We start from the raw sequence: 22,579 nt of genomic DNA, 5'->3' as shown, positions 1-22,579 counted from the left end.
CGATTTTCTGTGCGAGTAAAAGCTGAGAGTTAAAAGGTTGTCGCTCAGCCTTCCAGCTGGACCAGCTCCAGCCCTGCACGCTAAAACAGGAGGGACTGGTATTTTAAAATGGACGCGTCGACGTGACTAAAATTATCACAGAAGATTTTGCTCTGGATACCCCAATGCTTTATCGATTGTCTGTCTGGAGGATGTAGCAATGCCTTTGACCATTGCTAGGCACTCAAATAACAAATGATGCCGGGATATCAGGGCCTCACCCCCTGCCGCTGTAAAAATAGGTGGTACTGCCTTAATGACTTTACTCCCCTATGACAGCAGCGTAAATAATTACACGCCGTTGTGGATAAATTTGCCTCTCTTCCTTATTTATTTTACTCCTGAATGAGAGCCTTCACGAAGGCAAGAAAGAGTTGATTTATGAACTAGACCCAGTATATCCCCTTGGGCCTCACAAATCCTTTCATGCATTTTTTCTCTAAAGGTATCCCAATAAGAGCACCAGTCTAAGTAAGCTACAGATATTTGAAGAAACTCCGTAGGCAGCTGACTCTAAAACCTCAAATTGTATTTTAAATCCAGTTCCCACTTGTGGCCATGGCACACAGAGACAAAAGTATCTTTATTTTCTGTTTTGGTTCCCAGTTATGGTTCAAGAAGATTACCATAGCCAAAACCCGTACCACAACGCTGTCCACGCTGCTGATGTCACACAAGCTATGCACTGCTATCTGAGGGAGCCCAAGGTAATGACAACCTTTCACACTGGTGTTGCTTTCAGATAATTCTCCCAGGATTAAAAAAAAAAAAAACAAAAAAAACCAAAATAATTTTAGGTATTAGAAAATGATTGCGTACCTGAAGCCAGCAACGAGGCAGTAGCAGAGTCAGCTACAGATTACAGACACTTTAAATAAGCTGCCGGAGTCACACGTCATCGTGCAGGTGACATATCAAAGTGCTGTTGTATGAGTTCCGTCAGGTTTTACCGTGACCGTGTGTACCGGCCGCCTGCGAGTGGCTGAAACCCTCCCAGCAAAGCCAGTAGAAGACAGCGCGTACCCATGCCTCAGTCACCTCGGGGCATAAGCCCCTCACATGGGTATTGCAGAATACCCAGTTTGGCAGCGCAACAGCAGAGAAGGGGAAAACTATTCCCTTTGCCCGGGTCTGTTGCAAGGGTGTCCTCTGCAGGAGTGCGCAGCAGCTTTTGAGCGCTACAGCAAGTCCTCACAATGTGCCGCTGTGTTACCGAAAGGCACTGTGATACTGCCGTGCTGAGCCACCGTGTAAAAATACAACTGATCTTCCTGGCTTGACCTAAATGAAGGGAAGTTCTGCTAGAATTAGAAAATTGTTCGACCAGAATATAATAATGGTAAGTGAGGACAGGAGCAGGCCCCCAGTTTTCCTCTATTTCCATCTCCTGCAAGCTCTGCAAGTCTCTGCTGTCAAAAAGTGCAGAGGACAGCCAGTATCCAGAATCTGCACCATACTGCTCTTCATTTCTCATCACAGGGTGCTTCTTTCAGCTCATTCAGCTCATAGACCCATACTCTGTACAGACTCATTGGGCCAATAATAAGTACCTCACGGTCAGAAGCAGAAAATGCTAAGATTTCAATTTTTTTTTTTTCCTAATGATAACAAAATTTGCTTCTGAATGATAAGCTGGATGGTAGAAAATATTCTGGGCAGGTTTTCAAATTTGGACGTCTGAATTTAGAAAAGTAAATTGTGTTCTCTAATAAAATACGTACATTTGAACTGAGATATCTAACAGCCGAGTTTGAAATTTCAGAAGTTTATGAACTCTGCATTTGCAGCACAGCGCTGTGCTAAAAAAATGAAGCCAGACGTGTTGTTGGTAGTACTAAATGCTCTGTGAGGCACCCTTATCATGTGTGCCAACCTGCTGGTGTACTTATTTAGTTTATTTAGTATACTTATTTAGTTTTTTAAGCTGAATCTTTCAGACTAAGATCAAGCACTTATATGCCAACAATCCTTATATTGCCATAAAGTGATAAGAAGTACAAACGGTAATAAAGTATGAGTATATAGTCTGATATCTTTATAGATGTTTGTTCAAAAGTCACCTGAAAAACATTGTTCACAAAATTTATTTTATATTGACATTTGTGTACTGTCCTACAAAACAGAGCAATGCCATGACGTTAGCTGATTCCTTTATTTGCCAAAAGAAAGTGTTTACTGTTCATGTTCTTGTTGTGGTTAACGTGTGTGATTCAGCTTGCCAACTTCCTCACGCCGTCGGACATCATGCTCGGACTGCTAGCTGCTGCGGCTCACGACGTGGATCATCCAGGGGTCAACCAACCCTTTCTCATCAAAACTAAACACCACCTTGCCAGCCTGTACCAGGTGAAACTGCTCATCACGTTGATAGTATGTAAAAGGGTGTCAGGGAGAGTCTGAGCAACTTGCAGTGAACTTTAATGCCAAAATCTGGCGGCAGGGGGGTGTTGATCAAATCAACCTGCACTTTAGAGTCTGGACAATTTCAGTTAAGCTCCTCACTGGGTATCTCTTCTTAACAGCAAAGCTGATACGCATGAGAAAGAAGGTGGGAATGTCAGATTTTGTTGAGGACATTTAAGCCAAATCAGTTGCCTGGGTTATTTCTGCTGTAGATCATCTGGGGTAAGGAACAGTGGGTAGGAGATTTAAAATCACGGCGAGACAATTTGTACTTCATCTTCCTTCAGTGAGCAAGTAAGCAGCAGGCATGTCCTAAATTGGCATTGCATTAAAAGAAACATTTGCTTCATGTGGCTCTAGTAAAATTAAACATTTAATGAATACTGCAATTTAAAAAACAAAAAATAGAGGATAGAGGAAACCAAAGGAAAAGTTGTAGATATTTACAAAAATGTGCCCAGAGATACAAAGAAAGAACTTTCAACCAGCCACTGTAGGTCACACCACAGGCTGTCTAGACCAGTATCCTGTTTCTAAGAGCAGCCAGTAAAAGATCTTAGGGAGAAACATAAGCCTGGGATAAGTATAGAGTTGTCCTTCACCTGGTATACGTCCTCCCAGCTCTGGCAAGCAGTAGTAGAGGACTTCCTGAAACAAAAACACAGACCTTCTTGTTCAATAACTACTAATGAACCCATCCTGCCCTGATTTTTGTGGTCCTTTTTGAATATATTTGTAGTTTTGGCCCACGGAAGTCACTGTAGCTCTGTATTTTATCTACAACCATCCTATGTGTATAATCTTTGCATGCACATCTCTGTTCTTTACATTATACTTACATATACGCACCGGAGCAATGCCGTAAATCATTTGGGTTGCACTAACCGTAATTCATAGCTAGTAAATGGAGATGGTATTGATTTCTAGCCTGTGGAAGAGTCAACTTCAGCCTTTGTAACAAGGTGTCGGAAACAGAATATCCCAAGTTAAAAATCAATCTAACTTGAAGAAGACTCACTAATAGCTACATACCGTTCTACACTACTTAGCAAATCAAGAGTTTGCTGCGATGTGCTTACTACTTGAAAAGTCGTTGTCTCTTGTTTGCCCCCACTCAAGCAACGTTTGGGTCATCCCGTAAGAAGTGGATCGTGTAACGGTGCAGCAGTCCCACCCTGAGATCCGGGAACGGGCTGGACCGTGGGAGCCCCAGCCAGGGCACGGTGATGCTCAGACACTTGGAACTCTGTGACTGGCCTCGTCACAAGCTGATGCAGCTTATTAAGTCATACCTATATGTGTCTGGTGCATTTTGCTCCAGTCTTTTCTAAATGTCAGGCCAGTTGAGTGGGGAGGGAGAAAAGCCAGGGGACTAAGCCAGGGGACTTTGGGAAGGTTATGTTAAGGGTCCTTTGAAGAGAAATGGGTAGAGCCATTCCACAAAAACCCTGGTCCTGTGAAAAGGTATAAACAGCTCCTTCTCAAATTAATAGTGGGAAACCATAATATATAATTAAGTTGAAAATTCAAGCTAATCTGAAAGAAATAAAATATTAGTGTCTTGGAGAGGTGGTTTCTGCTCAGCTAACTGGGCTTGAATATACTTTCAAATGTTGGTTAGAAAAGGCAGTGACAATACAGAAAACGCAATCTTTCAACAGCAAATGTGATTTTTAAGTATCCTGTTTAGGGACATTCACTGGCAAGTTCGACTTATTTTATCTGAAATTGATCCCAGATTGTTTCCAAAGATTTTAGTAGTATACAGTACATGGATGCCAATAAAAATAACAATGCTGGAAAAAAAGGTTTGCTAAAATATTTTTAGTCAAAAATTTAGATTCAGTAAATAGTCTTTAAAACAATAAATTATACTCTTCTCAAGATTAGTGCTTCAACATGTGCTTTAAACTGAAACAAAAAAGTTCTAGGGTTTTTGTTTTTAAATAGTAGAGCCACAGAACTGCTAGGACTAATCAGTAAAATAATCAAATGAAAGTAAGTTTAAGCATAGCTGGCAGTCATCCGTCACTGAGTCAGTAGGAACTGAGACTACGGAATATCTGTTTATGGCGTCTCTTTGCTCTTGATTGTTTGCAAATTGAAATTAGAGCTTTACATTTGAATTATCTGGAAAAAAGGGGCTTGCAAAACACAGTCATTCAGTATTTGACAAAGATGCGAAGTGTTTGACAGCTTCTGAAGGTTATATATGAGGAGAATCATCTTTCAGGAAGATCAGGTGTCATCACCATGGAGCTCAGAACTTTTGCTATTTATTTTCAAATTAAATCCATATTTTATGATGCCAGGCATTTTTTGTAACATACAGGGTAATTTGCACAAGAGCCTGTTGCATGTGAGGCACCATAATTTTCCACAAAAATAAAAGTGCCTTATTCAAGTCTGTAGCATTACAAGGACAGATAAGAGCGTAAAAGGTGACAGTAAGGACCTGGAGGTCACTTAGTCTCCTGTGAGGAGCACAACAGCATTCCTTGTTTTGCGATGCAGACTTTGCTTCTAACTTTCATTGGTCATTAAAAATAAAATAAAAAAAAAAGTTTCATTCTTGCTCAATAATCATTGTTTTAGGTCTTTGCAGTCTTAAAAGTCACAATTAACTCAAATTCTGGTTGATACGTTTGGCCTATCCAACATTATTTCTGCTTCTTTCAACTGAAAGCAGCATACAACTCAGGGTTGCTCAGCTGATACAATCCTGCCTTGTAGTTATCCAAACAGTCACATCAAAACTAACACCAGAAAAAGTCACACTGCTTTTTTTTTTAAAAAAAATGAAACTGTATTTTACTGAGAATGAATTTCCTAAGAAAACAAATAACACTGGTATAAATAAAATTTCGTTTTATAACTTCAGTAATAGAGAGTTGAGATCTATCTTTGTCTGGGTCTTAAATGAAGGGTAATTGTTTAGAACTCTGGAATGATCACATCCAACATCTATAGTACAGGTATATAAACTAGAATTAGGAAAATATGTTTTGGGCATCAGTTATGACAGTTCTACTTTGCAGTCCTCCTTAGAAGCACCATTTTGAATTAAAGTATCATTTTCAGATATTTAACATTGTGTAGTTAAACCAACTGCTCAGTGACTAAGAATGGATGACCAGATTGAAAGGAATTTAGATCGCTTTCCACGCCGAATTAAAATTGAAGTTTTCTCTGCACCTAGAATAGCAACTCTTCCTCTCTACCAGTTATTATTCTTTTCCAAATGCATATATCAGGTGTGGTGGTGTGAACAGCTCGGGGAAAGTCGCAGATTGGAGATTTTGTGATAGTCTAAGTAAAAAAAAAACCATTTTTTTTTCCTCACAGTCCTGAAGCAATCCACTAGTTTTAGGCAGTAGATATAGATGTACCAGAGGCTGCCTAACATGCAGCCTTTACAGCAAACCTGTACTACTCAGTTTTTAAAAAAGTGAAAAGTTAGGAGAAGCAAGCTGTCTGGAGATCAGAGCTGGGAGCCCCAATCTGCAAGGCAGCACGTAGACTTTTCCCTGCATGAGTTATCTCCCCACCAGCCTAGGCAATCAGGTAGCTCATGACAATTAGTCTTAATAAGGCACTAGGGTGTTCCTAGGTGGAACAGCTGAGTCTACTAATTGTTGGCAGCAGCTTCAGGGGTTCTGGCTGCTTACATTTAATGGGAGTCATATGACTTCATGCTCAGTTGTCGCTTGTTAACTTGACCTTTCCTTTTAAGTGTGGGAAACTAGACAGTGCAGCAGCTTTGCTTCAGGTTCTTCCTATAGCAGCAGACAAAGAGCAGAAGTTTACAGAAGTGAAAGTACTCTGCGATGGGTACTTGAGTTTGCTTTTTCCTTTGAGTAACTATTAGTTGGATGCAGGGAAGTTCTTGGATACCTACCTACGCACTCAGCCCTGTTGTGGCTGGCCTTCAGTGTGGCCAAAGAGCCACTGCATCCATGAAGTGCAGCTCCCTGGTTGAGGTAGGTGCTGCTGAAGCAGCTCCTCCCAGCAAGTAACACCACTGTGCTGGAAGGGATGTGGGGGCATAGGGTGCTGTGATGGGGATCTCCCCAGTCGGGATGTTTCAAGGATGCGGTCAGACTGGGGCCATGGGAACTGTGCACGCAGGCACTGTCTTAAACAAGTGTAAGCCTTCCCAAAGGCGACAGTCAGGCAGGGTTTGCCTGATTTACCGTAGGGTAGGAAGATGGCAGCCTATGAACTTGGGGAGACTGTTGGGACCAGGATTCAGCCCTGAGACTAGGGAGGTGAAAGAAGAAAAAAGAATTTGTTGTTATGTCCTGTTACATTCCCTTATTTCTCTTGGTCAGAGTGCAGGGTTGCAAAAGTCCATCCTGATGTATTTAGGCAAAAGGAGAAGAGGGTTATTTAAGTTGGCTAATGAACAGAATTGCTGTCGAAAGTAATTTAGATATTGCATAGCTGATCCTGAGTTCTGAATCTGTCAACTTTTCTAAGGAAAAGGGCTTAGTATTACATGGTTGGAAAGTTGGGCTTGCTTTTGTTTTGCCTTTTCCCCCAGTACCTGTGATTTCTATTAGGGGAACAAAAAAAAACCCCAAAGAAATACCGAAGCAGCATATCAGTGAGTATGTGAATTCAAAAGCAACAGAACATACTGCAGAAAATATTGTAATGGGAAATCAATCAAGTTTGCACTCTCACCTTTGCAGTAATTTGGAGCACAAAATTTCAAGAAAAATACTGACAACATGATCAAAATGCAAATTGGATCTTAGTTACTGGGAATGTTTAGTGTTTCAACAGCCATTAGATATGACAGGATTACAAAGGCGGATGAGGAAGCCTTAAGGAGAAAAATACTGTTCAGTCCCTCTTGGAGAAGTGGAAGCTGTGCATCCCATCCAACAGGAAAGGCAGCACTACCGCAGCTACACCTCGGAGCTGGGGGACTCTGCGGAAGGGAGCCAGAGATTAACAGTGGCCGGAGAGAGGGGTTCTGACTCTAATTTCCTAGTTGGCAGTGACAAGGTGGAGTCCTTGTTCTGCTACGTGCCCGAAGGGTTTGGTTGTATTTGGGTTTGTTTGTTTTTTGTTTTTTTGTTGTTTTTTTTTTAATCCAGTGCTTATCTACTGCAAAAGCCATAAACTGCCCAGAACAGGGATCAGGTGCCATAACTCCCCTGAGGGTGTCCCTATTGCTAGGTGACAGTCGTCTCGTTCACAGTGTGCGTGTTATTGTGGATAACTGGGGACTGTGCCATTCGCTGGAGGGGTGCTGCGCTGGGCTGCTTCTCTGCAGCAAGCAGATACTTTTGTGAATCCTAAGAATTGTGTTAGAGGTTTTTGAACAAGTGACATTTCTGAGGCGTTCAGTGGTAGAGAATACTCTGAATTAAATGAGCGATGAGTGGCAGATGCATTATGTGTTAGGATAATAATATAAAGTCATCCGACACAAGATACCCAATTTGTTCTCGTTTATAGACAACCTAGAAAGCTGGGTTTCTGTTCGCTAGGAAATTTTTCTGACCTAACTTTGGTTCCACTTAGTTGGAAGCAAACAAACAAAAAGGACTCAAAATTTGTTGCAGGCTAATTTGCTGAAGCCTGCAGATGCTCAGTGATACTGATACTCCTCTTGCTTTCACCGAGCAGCTGCAGGGAGCTTCCAGTTCCCTGACTCCAAGGGGAATTTGGCAGTTTAGTTTTCTTTTTCTTGTCCACTCTGCATAGAAACTGAGAAGTCAACCTGGGATCAGTATGAGGTAAAAATACAATTCTGCACTCATGCTTTAATTCGTTTGTTAATAAATCTGTTAGAGTGCAAGCTACCTCCCACGCAGATGAGATTAGCTCCTCTGTTCACAGCAGGACTCAAAAACTGTAGAACAACAGGACACTGGGGCTGACCTCAGCTGGGAAACCTAGAAGCACAAGGCCCTTAACTCAAGAAATCCAGACCAATTCCTCAAATCCAGAAAGTGGCTAAAAAGCACGCATTTTAGGCTCCTGTTACAGCATTTCCAGCTAGCTTTAGGCATCGTGTGGTACGGCAAATCTGTATCTGTACCATGGGTACCTGCCTAATCCTTGAATGCATTCCTTTTATTCTTCTCCAGAACGTTTCAGTACTAGAAAATCACCACTGGCGATCTACGATAGGCATGCTTCGAGAGTCACGGCTCCTCGCCCACCTGCCCAAGGAGGTGACGTAAGTGTCTGCTGGAGGAAATGCATCACTGAAACTAGGCCATGGCTTCCTTCGCTCTTCTTGAAAGCACACTGGCGGAGAGGCCCAGGCTTCAGAGCAGGCTGAACTTCCTGCCCTCTCTTGGTGCCAGTATGAAATCATGAGACAAATTTACCCAGCAGAAGTATTTTCTAAGACTTTGCCGCTTCTGCAGCACAGGAGTGGCCACTGGCAGCACTGGGAACATTGGGAGTCCCAGCAGGAGTGGACCTTTTCAGATGCATTGTTTGCATTGTTTTACATAGCACCAACCAAATACGGAAAGATTTAGTGATTAAAAAGCATGAAAGAGAAAAGATGAGGAGGTGGTTGAGTAGCATCGAGACTGCTCAGGACTTCCACACCTGACTGAGGAGGTGTGGTTCCAGTCTTCACCATCTTTTTGGGTGAAGCAAAAAAAAAAACCCAGCAACATGAGCACCTTGGCCAAGTTGATGCTAACTTTTTACCTGCTGGTGTTGTGCAGTGTTATTCCCACCAAGGAATGGAGATTGAGCCAACGAGCAGCCTGCAATAGTAAGTTTTAATCACAGGTGACCTTACCAAGAATATAAACAAGTTACCTGGAAGCAATAAGCTCTGTATCCCTCCAGAAATCCTTTGCTTTGAACCGACAACTTCGGTCTTATTTTAAAGGACTTCAGTCCGGTCCTTTACAACTTCAGTCGCAAATTCAAAGTTGCAGTATTCCACGCCCAGCTCTGAGCAGCTGAAGTAAAATGTGAGCATTTTTCTAGATGCATCATGCTGTTGTTTTGGTTGGTGTTTTTTGGGTGGTTTTGTTTTGTTTTGTTTTTTGTTGTGTTTTTTTTTTTTTTTTTTACTTTACCAGCACTTTTCAGAAGCTTTCAGAACAACCTATGCCAACAAGCATTTTTCTTCTACATTATCTATTCCCCCTGAACCCATTTAGGCAGCTAGAACAGTTGTACCCTGCAAATCCCCAGCAGAGACTGACCAAACAGATAAGACTGCATCCATGAAGAAAGAGGAGGCTTTATGCTAGCTATGATCCATAGCAGGTTGTTTTGAGCTATTAATGTTCAATGGTTCCGTGATTGAAGGGGCTTATTTTCCTTAATTGCAGACAGGACATCGAGCAGCAGTTGGGCTCCCTGATCTTGGCAACAGACATCAACAGACAGAATGAGTTTTTGATCCGTCTGAAATCTCACCTTGACAATCAGGATTTGAGGCTGGAGGATGCACAAGACAGACATTTTATGCTTCAGGTAACTTTAAATATTATTTTTCCGCTACTGTATTCTATTCATTTTTCAAGTCACAGTATTTGCTAGTATTTGTTAGAATAGCATACGATAGTGTGTCTGGACACCAGCGTCTCGTTACCTATCACTATAAACACTTTGTTTCAGCCACCTGGTGGGTCAGGCAAGCATCAGGTACCACCAGTGTTTCCTTATGTAATTTCCTTGCGTTAAAAAGCTGTGAATGCAACAGATACAGGAGAGTCAAATGCTGAGAAATTAAGATAAGCTATTAATTATTTTATTTCCAGACCACTGCGTCTCTTGCCAAGTAATGCTTCAATTATGTTTTCTCTTCTGGCAAACATCACTTCCCCGGTGTTATTTTCTAGCGCTGTGCAGAAGAGCCCCCTTGACGGTGTTCTTTCCAAGACAGCCTGACATCAGGTGCCCAAGTCCTGTTCCCGTGATGGATGTTCAGAAACTGCCTCTGCAGAGACAGCTGTTGCCATGGCAGCAGGTGCTTCTCTAGTGGATCTGCCCAGCTAATGAAGAAACTATGCTTTATTTAAAAATCAAATAGATTCAAACTGGTTCTTCCAGCTAAGCTGCAGTCGCTAACAGGCTCTTCAGAATAAGCCTCTACCTATTAAAGCATTATTGTGATTAAAGTAGCTGCATATACATGCTTCTCTGCAAAAATGACATCAATTTTGCTCTTAAATACGTAAAGGAGTTTAATCGTTATCGTTAACAAGACAAACATCTACATGTTCCCACTTTCTCGAGGTTACAGGAAAGGTGACAGTTGCAAGAAAAGTGCTGATCTGTTAATTCTTACCCCTCCAGCAGCGTGGGAAATGTAGTAATCTACTTGCCTGTCCTCCATCAAACACGGTCTTCTGTCAGATTCCTGCATGGGTGGACCGTGCAGGGCAGGGTGATGGGCTTATCGTATTTCTGGACAGATTAGGCAAGAAAGTTGTGCAAATGCCAAAGGCACGGGGCTTACAGATCTCAGCTATGGCATAAAGTTTCTTATGCGCTTTCTTGAAGATAGGAACGAGGGCACAGACATGGTGAGATTTCCTTACCTAGTGGATTAGTTGTGGAAGAAAGGAAAAACAAATGTCAAGAAATCTTGATCGATCAGGATAAGCTAAAGGATGTTCAAAAGGTCCATTTAAATAGACAGTAGCATTAAGGCTAATCAATTTGATCCAGAGAGAAAAGTGACTTGGAGGCTTCCCTCCTCTAGTTCACAGGTCTGAGCTTATACAGGAAATATTTCTTATGTTTTCCTCGCGGGTGCCAGAATGATTTCTGACCTCTGTCAGGCTAACTGACTGTGTTCAATCTGTGAAGAAATGAGGCACATGACATCTTGTTCCAAGGCAATAACACAGACAGGCTATTACATGGTTTACTTTTCTGAAGCAGTTACTTGATTTTAAAAACCTCTTGCCCTCCTGACTCCTTCCCCAGCAAAGCACTTAAAAGTACTAGTTAACTAAGTGAAACCAAGCCAGGGGCAGTGCAGAGGGCCCTGTGCTCAGCTTTGTAAACAAAAATATGCAGACATTAAGATGAAGTGTAATTGAAGTGAGATGCAAGGTCACTCACTGAGACCGCAGAGAAACGATGCCCAAATACACCAGCTTGGCTCTTTGCTTCCTTGTCATCACCCGTGGATGCTGAGCCAGGCAGCCAGCAGGAGCCAGCCTGAGGCTTTTGTTGGCTTATTCCTTGCAAGGAATATCCAAAAGACTTTGCAGCCTTGGAATTTGGCCTCCTCTTGTTCTCACTACGGTAAAGCGGAGGGCTGAATGAAAGGTTTGTTTGCGGCTTAAATAAATGCTCTTTCCTCAAAAGGCGTATTTGGGTGAGTCTGAGTCTCTAAAAGGTGATCTTAGCCCTTCCCAGCATCGCTGCTGAGGCCTGGGAATTTTGTGACTGCAGATTTACTGCTGAAGCACGGCTAGACAGTGACTCCTTTTCTCACCGCTGCTTTTCTTCTTTGCTTTCAGATCGCCCTCAAGTGCGCTGACATCTGCAACCCTTGCCGGCTCTGGGATCTGAGCAAACAGTGGAGCGAACGGGTCTGCGAAGAGTTTTACCGGCAAGGTCAGCCCCTTCGCGCGCGGCGGTCCTCTTCCGCCTTGGCTTTCCTGGCTTTTTGTGTGGCGAGACAGAGGCAGCATTCAGCCTACCCAGTTTGCCTTGAAACCTCCCCCCAGGAACGAGCTGTTGAAGAGATGCTGATTTGAAAAGTGGGGAGGGATAGAAGAGCAGCAAGTACTTATTCGCCCTCGCTGCTCCTGTAGCAGCGTCAGGTGGGAGGGAGGGAGGGAGGGCTCTGCTGCGCCCCGGCACTTGAATTCGGCTGGAGAGCCCACGGCTGGATTCTTCTCTGAGAACCCTCCGGTCCCCGTTAGCTCTTCTGAGCTGGAACGGCGCCAGGGCTACACTGCACCAAAATCCTACCGCTGTCCACGGTGTTTTATCTCGCTCTTCACTCTCCCACTACAACTCCGATGGGAGCCTTACCCTCGCCGTTTCCCAAATATGACACATTCTTCTGCGCACAAATGCAGAGAAAGGCTTCAAATGCAGTTCCCAGCACGCCAGGCTCTTCTAATGCTGTTGAAAGGGCCAAACTAGGCAAGCCAAAGCTCAGCTAGGACCTCTTGCAAATGTTTTCAAACCCCTGCGGAGAGTGCAGTCAGGCAGGGATTTTTTTTAAGCACAGTAATTACACCATTTGGCTCTATCTGCATAGGCAAGGTCATGCTGTGCTACAACACAGGGTGCAGCAGAGTTTAATCACTGTTAAATTCTTTGTTCGGAGCATCCTGAGAGCTGAAGGCGAGTGGTACAAACGCTGGAAGAGCACACAGTGAAGTTCTCGATTCATTTGAAATTCTGCACTGTGAAGTTAAGCCCCATTCGAGCCGGTACCTACTACAGTTAGTCCGTAACGAGGACAAATACGTCAGCAAGTTAATTTTCAGCCAGTGTCAGCTTAAGCTGCTGAAATGTCTCTGACTTGGATGCTTTTGAAGCAACGTAAACAACTTGCCAGATGCAGGTTTATTTAGTCAGATGTATAGTCGAGGCGTAATCAGTATCCGAATCGTGAGGGCAGGGCCCCGCTTGTGTGATAGCTCACCGTTAGTGTATTGAGGGACTACGCTGAGAAAGGCAGCGCTCAACCCTTATAAACTTAAGCTTTTTCCCCAAAACTCAAGATTTATTAGTACAACATCTAAAATACACTTCTGAAAGGGGACGCTGGAGCATATGAGACCAGTTAGAAGTGTAACAAGGAGAAAAAGGGCATTTCATGTGGGAGAATATACAGAAACTGTGGTCTGACTGTCACTGGGGCTGTATAATCCTGGTAAGAGGTGCAAAAAACACTATTAAATACCATGTATTTAGATGCCATTATCACTTTAAAATGTTATTGCAGACCTCTCTACCTCCTTACGCAGTGCTGGGACTTGAAGATGTTCTTTGTCACTAAGTTTAACATTTGAAAACCATAGCTCTCATGTTTTGATTTTTAACTATAGATGAGGCAGATAATACCACAATTAGTGCCTTGTTTAATCTTCTTTCTGGAACGCATAAGAAGTTTCAACATTTTTTGTATCAAACATTTCTAATGCTTTTCTAAAACACCTCAGGGAGTCTCATTCACCCATTGCCATCCAGACAACAATCACTTGTCCTGCTGGAGAGATTGTGTTTCCCCATGCAAGCAATTACACCGTGCAAAGACTGCTGTAAATGAGTTAGGTTTTGGGTTATGTCTTTTTTTTTTTTTTTTTTGTTTTAAACAAACACTCTGTCTGTGAGTGCAACACATTCATCCTTGGCCTTCTCGGAGACACTGCCAGGGTACAGTCCTGGGTACTGCGTGAGGTACAGGACCTTTCCTGTCTACAGCGTGGGAGGGAAGGGAGATTAACTGTGTGCAGGCTAAGATGTGCCACTTGCCCTCAGACAATAATATTTCATCCATTTGATTTACTAATAAGAATGTAGTGAGGGCTGATTATGCAAAACTTTCCCATAAGTAAAACAGACCCTCTAGACCGGACAAAACAACCCGTAAAGAAACGTTTTGCTCTAAATCCACTGGTTTTGTTTGAAAGCTCTTTTCTCCCCACTAATAGACAGTTAGACTTAAATGACAGTCAATAGCAATGATCGTGCTGGACTACGCTCAGGAAAACCTTCCAAGCAATTTTAAAACCTCACCAGAGAAACAGATCGCTAATGTTGCTTCAACGTTAGCCATTTTCTTGAAACTTGTTTCTTGCCAGTTCCAGTTTTATATAAACAAATCAAGTTGTATTACTTACCCTGTATTCCTAATTGACTTTTAAAACATCTTAAAACAAGTTAAAGTATTTTTCTAGGAAGGGTTTGTGTTTGGAACTGTTGTAGGCGTCAGGCACTCCCTGAAACGTACTTGAGTAGTATATTTTGGTTGCGAATAGATGTAGTGTAGATGCAGCAGATTGACTGGAAGATCAGGACCTGAGTCTCTATGAGAAGGGCATTAGAAGTGTTTGTAATGTCATGTTATTCTTACATCCAGCTGGTCTGTGGTCCTCTTGTGACCACTCCAGCATAGGCATGATCATTGCTATTGATAACCTTCAACTACATAAAAAAAAAAGCTCCTGTCTTAGCTATATACAGAAGGCCGACCATTGCGTGACCATTTCTGCATCTGCAGGAATAGTTTCTACCAACTGTTCATAAGCATCTTCTTGATGCCAGATTTGGTCAGTGCTGCAGCAGGAGCAGTCTGAGGTGGCATCTGGAGTGAGCAGGTCCCCCAGCCAGGCTGTTCTTCAGCAATTCGAAAGAGACCCCGGGGCCAGTCACAGCAGGAGCTGCCTGCAGGAATCTTCAGGGCAGTCCCAGATTTGCACCTAGAGACCTCTTGCTCCAGTGAGTCAAATAATCTGCTATGAAGGTGCCCAGGAGTTCAGTCAACCACTTTGTCTTAAGTCTGTCTGCTGTCTCAGGTCAGTCCTGTGCAGGTGACTCTCTGGGCACTCCCTGGACCACCCAGGGAATTGGTGATGTAAGTTCGGTGCAGCAGCACAGGCGTAGCCCTGATACCCAGCTACACCACAACAATAAGACAAACTTTTAATTTCAATCATTTTCTGCTTTTATAACTTGAAGTCCATAGCTCTTGACACATGAACGCATTGCCCAAGCCCGAGCTCTGGCCCTTATTAGTTTGTTAGTGCAGATACAGCTGCAGACTGTCGTGCTCCATCACGCTGCCCTTTAACAGCCATTTCCACAAGCACACAGTAGCAACTCACATTACGCTACTAATGGAGACACGTTTCTTCTCAAATTTATATTCTGCGATTTTCTAGTAGGAAGGCGTTTGAACAGTGAGTAAACGAACTAGAATGTCTTAAAAATCTTTCATGTGAGAGAATCTATTTTAAAAATTAAGGTGCTCAGAACATGTAAGTGCTCAGATTTAATGTTCATTCAAAAGTCATCTTTCCTTAGAGAGATCTTTTTCTTTGTGTAGATACTCGGTTTCTCTGGTACCTAAAAAGGAAAAGTCCAAAAAATGAAGGTATTTAGATGTTTAACATGCTCATCATCAGTGGAAGGTTCCAGCTGCTCAAATCCACACAGTTGCAGTCACTCTAAGAGTCTGGCATAGGTATGGAGAAGAGATAAAAGTGACAGAAAATTATTTTTTCTTCTTTTTTTTTTTTTTTTGCAGGTGACCTGGAACAAAAATTTGAACTGGAAATAAGCCCCCTTTGTAATCAGCAGAAGGATACAATACCAAGCATACAGATCGGTAAGTATTAGCTTAATTCTCTTCTCTCCTTGTTTATCTCAGTATGGCACAATCTAGTTGTTTTAACAATAAAAACTGCAGGTACCATAAGAGTCAAGATTCACATTCAAAGTAAAAATGTTCAAAAAGAAACCTATCCAAGCCAAACATTCGACAGAAAGACAAAGGAGTTAATGCATGGTATAGGGGAAAAAAGGGGCCATTCTAATATCTGTGGAGAGCAATGGCAGCCAACGTGATCAAATACTGGTTACTTTCTAGTCTGAAATCTTCTCAGAGGAGGATGCTGTCTCTCACAGATTTTGCTGCTACACATACGGATAGAGCCTCATTTTGTCACGTGAGCTGGTCGAAAGCTGTGCGTTTCAAAAGGAATTGATGGCTGCTTGAGGTTTTGTTGTTATTTCTCATCAGGATTTTTGCTATTTATATTGCCGTATCCTCTCGAGGCACTCTATGGGGCAATGCACTCACGGAATGAATTTGTTCCTCACCTGCTGTCCTTTGTGTGTTTCCCCAGGGTTCATGACGTACATCGTAGAGCCACTCTTTGAGAGGTGGGCCCAGTTTACAGGTGATACCCCCCTATCTGAAAATATGCTAAACCATCTCAGGAGGAACAAGGCCAAGTGGAGGAGTTTGCTCCACAAGCAACACAGCAGTAGTAGGAGCAATGACCACTCAGGTCAAGTGACTGGCAGCCAAGAACAGACTTTAAATGAAGAAGAGACTCCTTAGTGGCAGCTTTGCACTTTTCCTTACAGCACTGCTATCTCTGTCTTGATCACAGCAGCAAGCAAAATCCCGGGGAGCCAGGAGCCTCGTCAAGACCGCGGAAAGGGAAGAAATGGCAAGGCAGAAGCTGCGTAAGGGTCCTCACGAACAAACCCGCCGTTCTGCCGGGTTCCCTTCTGGATCTCCTTCGCGTTCCTCTCCCCTCTCTCCCTTCTGCGCATGCCTGATGCCATTTGTCACTTCTGGTCGTGAACTGCCTGAATGCAGAGTCCCAGTCAGCAGTACTCAAGCCGGGCCGGTTACGGCTGCCGTGAAGCAGGGAGGATTACTGAGACAACAGGGGAGATACAGGCACTCTTGGTTATATATTCACTTACCACGAGTCATACTGTGACATATGTATATAGGCCCAGAGCTCCATACGGTTTCCAGGCTGGCAGCTGGGCTGCACATTAAACCACCAGCATCTTCAGCATCCAGAGGACGTGAGCTGAGCATGACAGCGCTCGCAGAGGGCAGAGAGAGTCTGGTTAGTTTAGTAATTACAACAAAAACCTTTTTAACTTTTGTATTCTGTGCACTAAACAACAGATCTATAAACCTTGGACTGAAGTTACTCTCCGTATACACAGCTCCAGTGTAACAAGGCTCATTTTGGTAATCATTTTTATGCCACTTTGGATAAAAGATGGGCATCTTCTCATTGCAAGGAGCAGCATTCCCTCGCAACCGAAAGGGAAGGTGTTGTACAGTCTAAACCTTTGAAACACGAACAGATCTATCTTTTGAGTACTGTTTCAAGTAACATGTTTATATTCATACGTGTACATTTTCTGTAAATACAAAGCGCTACTGATTCCCATGCCAAAATACTGGAGTACTGTGGGATTGCTACCTGTAAAAACATTGGCACTGTGAACAGAATACTGTTAGTTTTAATACAAGAGAAAGCATTTGTAAATATGGTATAGAGTTTATTAATATACACCATTGTTTGTGGATAAAAGCCTTAACTTTTAGCATCCTTCGTCTTCTGATAGCTGCCAAAATCATATATGATCACAAGATACGATTCTGAACTGCCTTTCCACTATCCAAGGTGTATCAAAGGTCATTAAGGAATGAAGTCTGCAGGATAACTTCTTGAAAACTTCAAACACATTCCATATGGGTCCGTGTTGTTATCCATGGCACCTTGCACATTTGGTCTAGAGCCTGAAATTTTAGGTTAAAAAAAAAAAAAAAGCCCACAGCAACACCACATAATTTGACAGTTCAACCTGATTAACATTTATTCAAGAGTGTGAATTTTTCTTAAATAGCTTGGTGATCTACAAAGCACGACATTCTAATAGTTTTGGAGTCCAATAGTTTTATCAAGTGATGTTGCAGTGTAGCTGATTTTTTCCCCACATTCCCTCCTTAGATAGCCAGCATTGAAATGCATTTGTATTTTTCTTTTCATTAAAAAAAAATAAATACTTCAACTGACTTTTAGATCAGTCTCGCTCAATGAAGGAAAAAAATGCGTTGTAGCCAGATCGTTAAGAAAAATCGTCTTAACCATTGTAGTAGCTGAGGAATTTTCTGTGGTCTCATGGTTGTGACAGATACGTGGCCTTATCTGTGCCATAAACCACCTCAGTCGAGTTAGTCTTTATACACCTTTCCTTAAGCTTCCATAACTTCAATGCGATTGTATTCTCAGACAGTATTGCATTGTACCAAAGCGACTGCCCCCCTGCCCCCAGAAAAATCGGTTGCATTCAGGTAAAGTGCAGTGGTGTTGTAAATGCCCAGTACATCAAATCTGTGGGGCCATTTTTCAAAACAGCTAGCAGATAATGGCCGTATAATCATGTGCAGACGTGAATACCTTGGAAAGGCCAACAAAGAGCGAGCTATTTAAGTTGGTGTTTGAGAAAGATAATGTTTATTCATAAAAGTGCAAGGGGCGGTGTAGTAGAGTTTTTCCCAATTACAGTGACTATTGGCTTGATTAGACAAAGTGTTCATGCTCATAAGGTGACTAATATGTTTGAAGGAAAATAAAAAGCTTGAGTTTTAGTAAAAGATGTTTTACTCTGCTAATTCATTGGACATGTATCTTCAGAGAAGGAGACAAAACCCAGTGAAGTAGGAAGGTGGAAATCACTATGAGAACAAAGCATCCTGAGAATGGTGTTTTTCTCCTCCCCTGCTGTTTTGTAAGTGATAAGCGGTAGAAAACATTCTTCTTCCTCCCTCTTCTAAATGCGACTCACATATTAGAAGTACCATAACAAGCAAAGAGAGAGAGTTGTAGTAGAATAAAATTATTTCTAACTACAGGACATAAATGTCTTTTTAACCACCTGATGGTGGGGGCAGGAGCATCATCACTTTGCAGCTTTTTCGGTGTATCTTTCCTTCTCCTGACAGATTTAGGACAATTATTAGAACATTACGGGAGCAGTGTAATGTGCTGCTTAGAAGCACTTAAGTACATACAAAAGGATATAATTTCCCTTGTTTTGTCTTTTTACTAAGAAATGGAAGGCATTTTCCATCTAGTTCAAAGAATTTTTTTAAAAGTGTTCTGAAGTTTAGTTAAACAAACGCGGTGTCTAGCAGCATAAAAAGCTCTTGACAGATACATTGTTGAGATGTTTCTGAGGAGCTTCCAGAAAATAGGTCCAACAGGAAAGCTTAGGTACCAATCAAGTTCTGTTATAGCTGCGATAAAGCCAAGACCTTTTCTGTAATTAGAGCCTACAGGGTCCATTATAAGTCTGCTCTAACCAAGTTAAAACTTCCCAACTTTGAAAAGCTGTTAAAATGAACAGGTTGTGGGGGTTTTGTGGTGCAGTGAACACCCTGGCTAGATTTCAGTCACCTTGTCTAATGAAACAATGCTTGAAATAGGTTCAGGGTGGCTCCAGAAATGCCGCTGTACTTGTAAGCCAAACCCATTACACCAGTTTGGGTCTGGGCCAGTTTGCCTCGGGTGCTCTAGGCAAAAGTGCGCTGAAAAGTTAGGCTCTGGGAGCAGGTGCCTGGCAGCCAGATTTACCGGGGTCTGTAATGCGAAATGCTACCGTTTGATTTCCCCAAACCGTACCCGATACAGCCAATCCAACAGCACCGGTGCTCAGTATATGCGGTTGTGATACATATTTGGTATTCTCTAGTTTGGAAGACGTTTCTGTACTGGGATTTCTCCCCAGGATGCCAACAGGATGCTAGATGCACGGAACAGAAAAAACATTTATGCCGGTAATACAGATTTCTGTCTTTGTCAGCCCTATTAGCCACTTTCTAGAAAGCCCTTGAAAATCATTTTTCTTTCTTACTGGGCCAGTGCAGCTAAAAGATTCTGAAGTTTTAAAACTGATTGAGGTTTTTTCATATAAGGAAAGAAGCAGAAAACTGCTAAAAGCAGGAGCTTAAAATGCTTTTATGCCCCACAAATACAGTTCATTTGATTAAAACCTGGTTTCTTTAAGTGCAGATTTCATACCATCAGAGGCAAATTCTATCTAAATAACAATAACAACGACAACAACAACAATAAAAGAAAGTGGTGCTAAATGAAACTTTTAGGCTGATTAAAAAAAACGCATACATATACATCTTGGTTAAGTAAAGATTTTACCTGCCTTTGGGTTTTTGAAGGGTCAATGTTCCAGGGAAGAAAAAGGACTATTGGAAATGTGTACCTTTGAAACATAAACAGTAAGAGGAGTAGCTTAGATTAAGTCTATGGAGGAAAGAAACCCACCTAATCTGCAGTTGTATGTAACCTAATCTTACAACGTGAGCCAATTATTTGTGTATAAACTGTCGGTTTTCATGGAAAAAAATCAGTCTCCCCAAATGACCAGTCAGAAGGCTGCTACCACAGTAAACGAGATAAACCCGTTTTCACACTGCATAGCTATCTCACCAGCTTTTCCAGTCTGTGGTTGATGTTTCTATTAAAAGTTTCCAACAAAACAGAGACAGAATGCATACCAGCCCTTCCAAACGGACTCTCCTCAGAAAGGAGAAACACTCAAGTAGTTACAATTTTATTTTCAGGTATCAGTCAGGGTACCAGCCATAATTTATAGCCTTGCCTTTTAAGTCACTCAGCTGAGCTGTCCATAAAGTACTTCCATTGCCCTCCTGATGCCATTTTGCACTCATGGCCCACACACACAAAAAAAAAAAAATAAAAAAAATAAAAAATCAATACTTAAATTTGGATTAAGATCCTGCAAATCCAAAAAAGCCACCCCAAAACACAAACCCAAGGCAAGCTCATACCATGAATATGTATCCAAATTACTTTGATTGGTGCAAACTATTATTCTATTATTTGTTTCTATAATCCATCCAATATTTTAGGTACATAAACTTTAAGTGCAGAGCATAAGTTTGACTTGGATGTAAAATATATTCTGCTTATCTTTGAATTCAAGATTGTATATGTCATGTTTATTGTAAAGCATTTTATATATACATATTCACATATCTTATACAACTCTATGGGCCAAACACTGGTCCCACCAACTTCACTGGGACCAAGAATCAGCCCCCATATGTGCGTATATATGCCATATGCATCATTCTGAAAGGAAGCACTAGATTGTGTGAAAATGCTGTGACTGCTATGCAGTGATGCCAAGAGACTTAACTGTATCTTTTTTAACATACTGCTGTAAGTATTCATCATGTCAAAGAATGACAACTAATAAAAAAAAAAAAAAAGAAGAAGAATGAAGTGTCCAGAGTTCTTTGGTAGAGTCAGTTGATTGAAAGCATCTCCTTAGTTTGGAGAAAACATTCTGGTTTGACAAGGCAGCAAAAGTCCTGCTGCATCCATCCTCCCACCGCCTCTCCTTCCTACCAACAAAATAATTACTTTCCTAGTGCCCTGTGCACTGTTTCCGAGAACTTTTCTCTAAACTTACCCTTAGCGCTGCCGTAGGAATTTAAATGGAGTTATCAGCAAGGAAAGTCTTTCCATATCTTTCTCCTAAGCACATAGTAGAAGGATTTTGAAACCCCGGGGGAAAATGTTTCCCTGCTTAAGGATTTAAAGAAGCACTTGTCATCTTTTACTACTATTTCAGTTCCAGTAACTTGTTCTCCTTAGTATTGGTGGTCAGTTTCAGTATCTGTTTTCTTATTTTCTTAGTTGCAGGCCGTGTTATATACGGTATGTGCAACATGACAGACACTTGTGAAGTTTAATGGAAAATACAGGAAGTATTGACATTCTACACTGATCAGTATTCCTAAGTGAGAAATACCTGTCATCGCTGATGGGCGTTTGCCACTGCAGGGACTCTTCTTCTTTGACTTCGATACATTTCTAAAACCAGAATTTATTTGTACCTCAAATTCTTCAGTAACAACACTCACATAGTTTGTGCAGCACAAATGCTGCAACTGAACTGAATATAGGAGCTGGAAATATATTTGGTTTCAGTGTTATTTAGCCAATATTTTAAATTCACTTTCTTAAAACAACAAAAAAACAGCATTCAGCATCATAACAAAGTGTTGTCGTGTGGCCCCCAGATGCAAACTGAATTGCAGAATAGATTCTAGAATGAATCCCCTTAAAGATCAGTCCTGCATATGGGTGGACTTGTGATGGTTTCTCCAGGAGAAGTTTTACATAGTCAGCATTGGTAAACCACTCCCAGTTTTCCACAACAGATTTAGCAGTGTTATTTTCAAGAACAGCTAAGTCGATACATCTTCCGACTCTGCACAGGCACTGTCTGTATGGATGCTGATGTTTAAAGGTTCAAAACATATAATGTAGGCTGGCATGTTCACAGCAAAAGAAAAATTAGTAACATGGCAATTCTTTTGTCCTGGCCAAAGACTTAACTGTGATTTGAAGCTCAAGTGGAGAATCTGAGAAATACAACTATTGATTAAGAAAAGAAGCAATACAATATGCATGTGACAAACAACTATTTAGGTGACAGACACTTCTTTCCCCTAAAGGTGAGGAAGGCAGGGTCTCTCCAGCATCCACCACAGCCCAGTCCTCTCCAAGCTAACATGGGCATGGTTACAAAATACACTGGTTTTAGCAACAAGGCAGACTTATGGTGTTCCCAC

The 22,579-nt window shown here is 41.9% G+C and overlaps 1 protein-coding gene across 2 annotated transcripts in view; it reads left to right on the top strand.

Annotated features, from left to right (window-relative positions):
* The window catches only part of PDE7B (phosphodiesterase 7B), a 180,076-nt gene extending 158,859 nt beyond the window's left edge, over window positions 1-21,217 (top strand). For both annotated transcript variants that reach the window (XM_082481808.1, XM_082481807.1), the window contains 7 exons: window positions 646-746; window positions 2,254-2,385; window positions 8,547-8,638; window positions 9,765-9,909; window positions 11,913-12,009; window positions 15,662-15,742; window positions 16,263-21,217. In XM_082481808.1, coding sequence (XP_082337934.1) covers window positions 646-746; window positions 2,254-2,385; window positions 8,547-8,638; window positions 9,765-9,909; window positions 11,913-12,009; window positions 15,662-15,742; window positions 16,263-16,480 — 866 coding nt within the window. In that variant the 3' untranslated portion in view covers window positions 16,481-21,217. The remainder of the gene's footprint in view (window positions 1-645; window positions 747-2,253; window positions 2,386-8,546; window positions 8,639-9,764; window positions 9,910-11,912; window positions 12,010-15,661; window positions 15,743-16,262) is intronic.
* Window positions 21,218-22,579: the final 1,362 nt, after the last annotated feature.

Source organism: Vanellus vanellus (assembly GCF_965231255.1).
Source record: "Vanellus vanellus genome assembly, chromosome: 3".
Lineage (NCBI taxonomy): Eukaryota > Metazoa > Chordata > Aves > Charadriiformes > Charadriidae > Vanellus > Vanellus vanellus.
The sequence above is the reverse complement of the archived record's forward strand: the minus strand, read 5'-3'. Positions and strand labels throughout refer to the sequence as shown.